The sequence below is a fragment of the Octopus bimaculoides genome, chromosome 1 (genome assembly GCF_001194135.2).
Source record: "Octopus bimaculoides isolate UCB-OBI-ISO-001 chromosome 1, ASM119413v2, whole genome shotgun sequence".
NCBI lineage: Eukaryota > Metazoa > Mollusca > Cephalopoda > Octopoda > Octopodidae > Octopus > Octopus bimaculoides.
Window position 1 is genome coordinate 87,526,934 of NC_068981.1, and position 1,839 is coordinate 87,528,772.

At 35.8% G+C, this 1,839-nt stretch overlaps 1 protein-coding gene across 4 annotated transcripts in view; it reads right to left on the reverse strand.

Annotated features, from left to right (window-relative positions):
- Positions 1–1,839, reverse strand: part of LOC106876322 (ATP-binding cassette sub-family C member 10) — a 52,589-nt gene that overhangs the window by 15,460 nt on the left and 35,290 nt on the right. For all 4 annotated transcript variants that reach the window (XM_052968042.1, XM_052968040.1, XM_014924822.2 and 1 more), the window contains exon 8: positions 522–711. In XM_052968042.1, the coding sequence (XP_052824002.1) occupies positions 522–711 (190 nt within the window). The remainder of the gene's footprint in view (positions 1–521; positions 712–1,839) is intronic.

Genomic DNA, 1,839 nt, shown 5'->3' on the forward strand with positions numbered 1-1,839 from the left:
AATTAAAAAAAAATTACTTAAATCACTGAATTCAGATTTAATAGAGAATAATATAAGGTAGTAATCTTAGTGATTCATAGATAGTATAAATATAAAATAGACCATTTCGTGTGTGGCCATTGCCAGTACCTCCTGACTGGCCTTCGTGCCGGTGGCACGTAAAAGCACCCACTACACTCTCGGAGTGGTTGGCATTAGGAAGGGCATCCAGCTGTAGAAACTCTGCCAAATCAGATTGGAGCCTGGTGTAGCCATCTGGTTCACCAGTCCTCAGTCAAATCGTCCAACCCATGCTAGCATGGAAAGCGGACGTTAAATGATGATGATGATGTTCTTGACTGTAGCTCAATTAATACACACTGCATCTGATTTTGTGTCCAATTCATATAAATATAAGAGTAGAAAAGAAACTTACTGATTTCTATTTGTGATCTAACACTGAAAGTTTAATATCTAATACCATAGCTAAAATAAGTTTCATGCCCTGATGCAATTACAAGAACAGATTCCTTTTGACTTACCTGATCGCACAATTGTGCCTTCCTTCATCACAACTATCAGATCTGCATCTTGTAAATACTTGATGTGGTGAGTACACAATATACAAGTTTTATTGCTTAAAATACCCATGATGCATTTTTTATAGAGATGTTGAGCAACATGGGCATCTACAGCTGAAAGTGGATCGTCTAAAAGATAGGTTTCTTTATCCTGAAAAAAATTAAATGTTTTTATGACCACTTGTAATACAATTTGCAATAAAGGAAAACAGAAATGTTTATGAGACGTTGAACTAAATCATAGAAATCATTTTCATATATTTGCATTATCATCTATCATCATGCATTGATTTTGTTTTCTGTTTAAAGAAATAGATGCCCATAAAAATATAAATATGTCAATATTTTAACCATCATTGTGGTAACACAAAAGAGATTTAAGAATGGTTCCCTCCATGAATACAAAATATTTGTGAAATCCTAGCACCAATCGTTTGATTGATTATATTATAGACAGTAACAGAATAGAAACAAAGTTCAAAGTAACAAGAAGAGTATAATTTGATATCTTGAGTGCAAATAATTTTACAAAACAGACCCATTGTTCCTCATCAAAATATGATAGCTTTGAGTAAATGGCAGATACAGTAGTGAGAAGAATGAAAGGCACAGTAAACACCAGCTTGTCTGAGGCCAAATGTCAATAGTAACTAAGACAATATTAGACTAAGAAAGTTTTGAAACAAAATATTAATAATTTACAAACTGACAAAATGTATTTTAAACCAATGCTAGTAGAAAACATAGATGTAAAACCTTTACTTTCATGATGATAATAAAGTTGATATTTTTCAGTTAATATGAAAGTGTAGTGACGTCATTTGGCGCCAAAATACAGTCGCCATTACTGCATTTTCATCCACGCATGCATGGGGAATAGTTCCGGAAGGAACACAGGAAGAGTCCCATGCGCATGCGTAGAATTCAACATCTAAACGTTCCTGCTCTTTTCATTCTCTTTCTCGGCCGGCCGGCCATGAGCGTGGTCGTATCAAGCTGTCTCTCCAGCATTCCAACGTCTCAGCAACCATGCCTATTTCCTCCATAAATAAATATTGTTGTGTTGATAGTTCAGAGTTCTGCATTTCGTTGTTTCTTCAGAATTTAATATAGGAAAGCGGGTGTACACCTAATGGTGTATAACCACTTTCCTATAACTGGTGACCCTCCGACGTTGATTCAAACACGCAGCCCGGCACTTACCTACAACTGGTGACCCGACTAAAAGAACAACTGCAGCCGAAAATCTGAACTGCGACCAATAATACTACAATTGGTA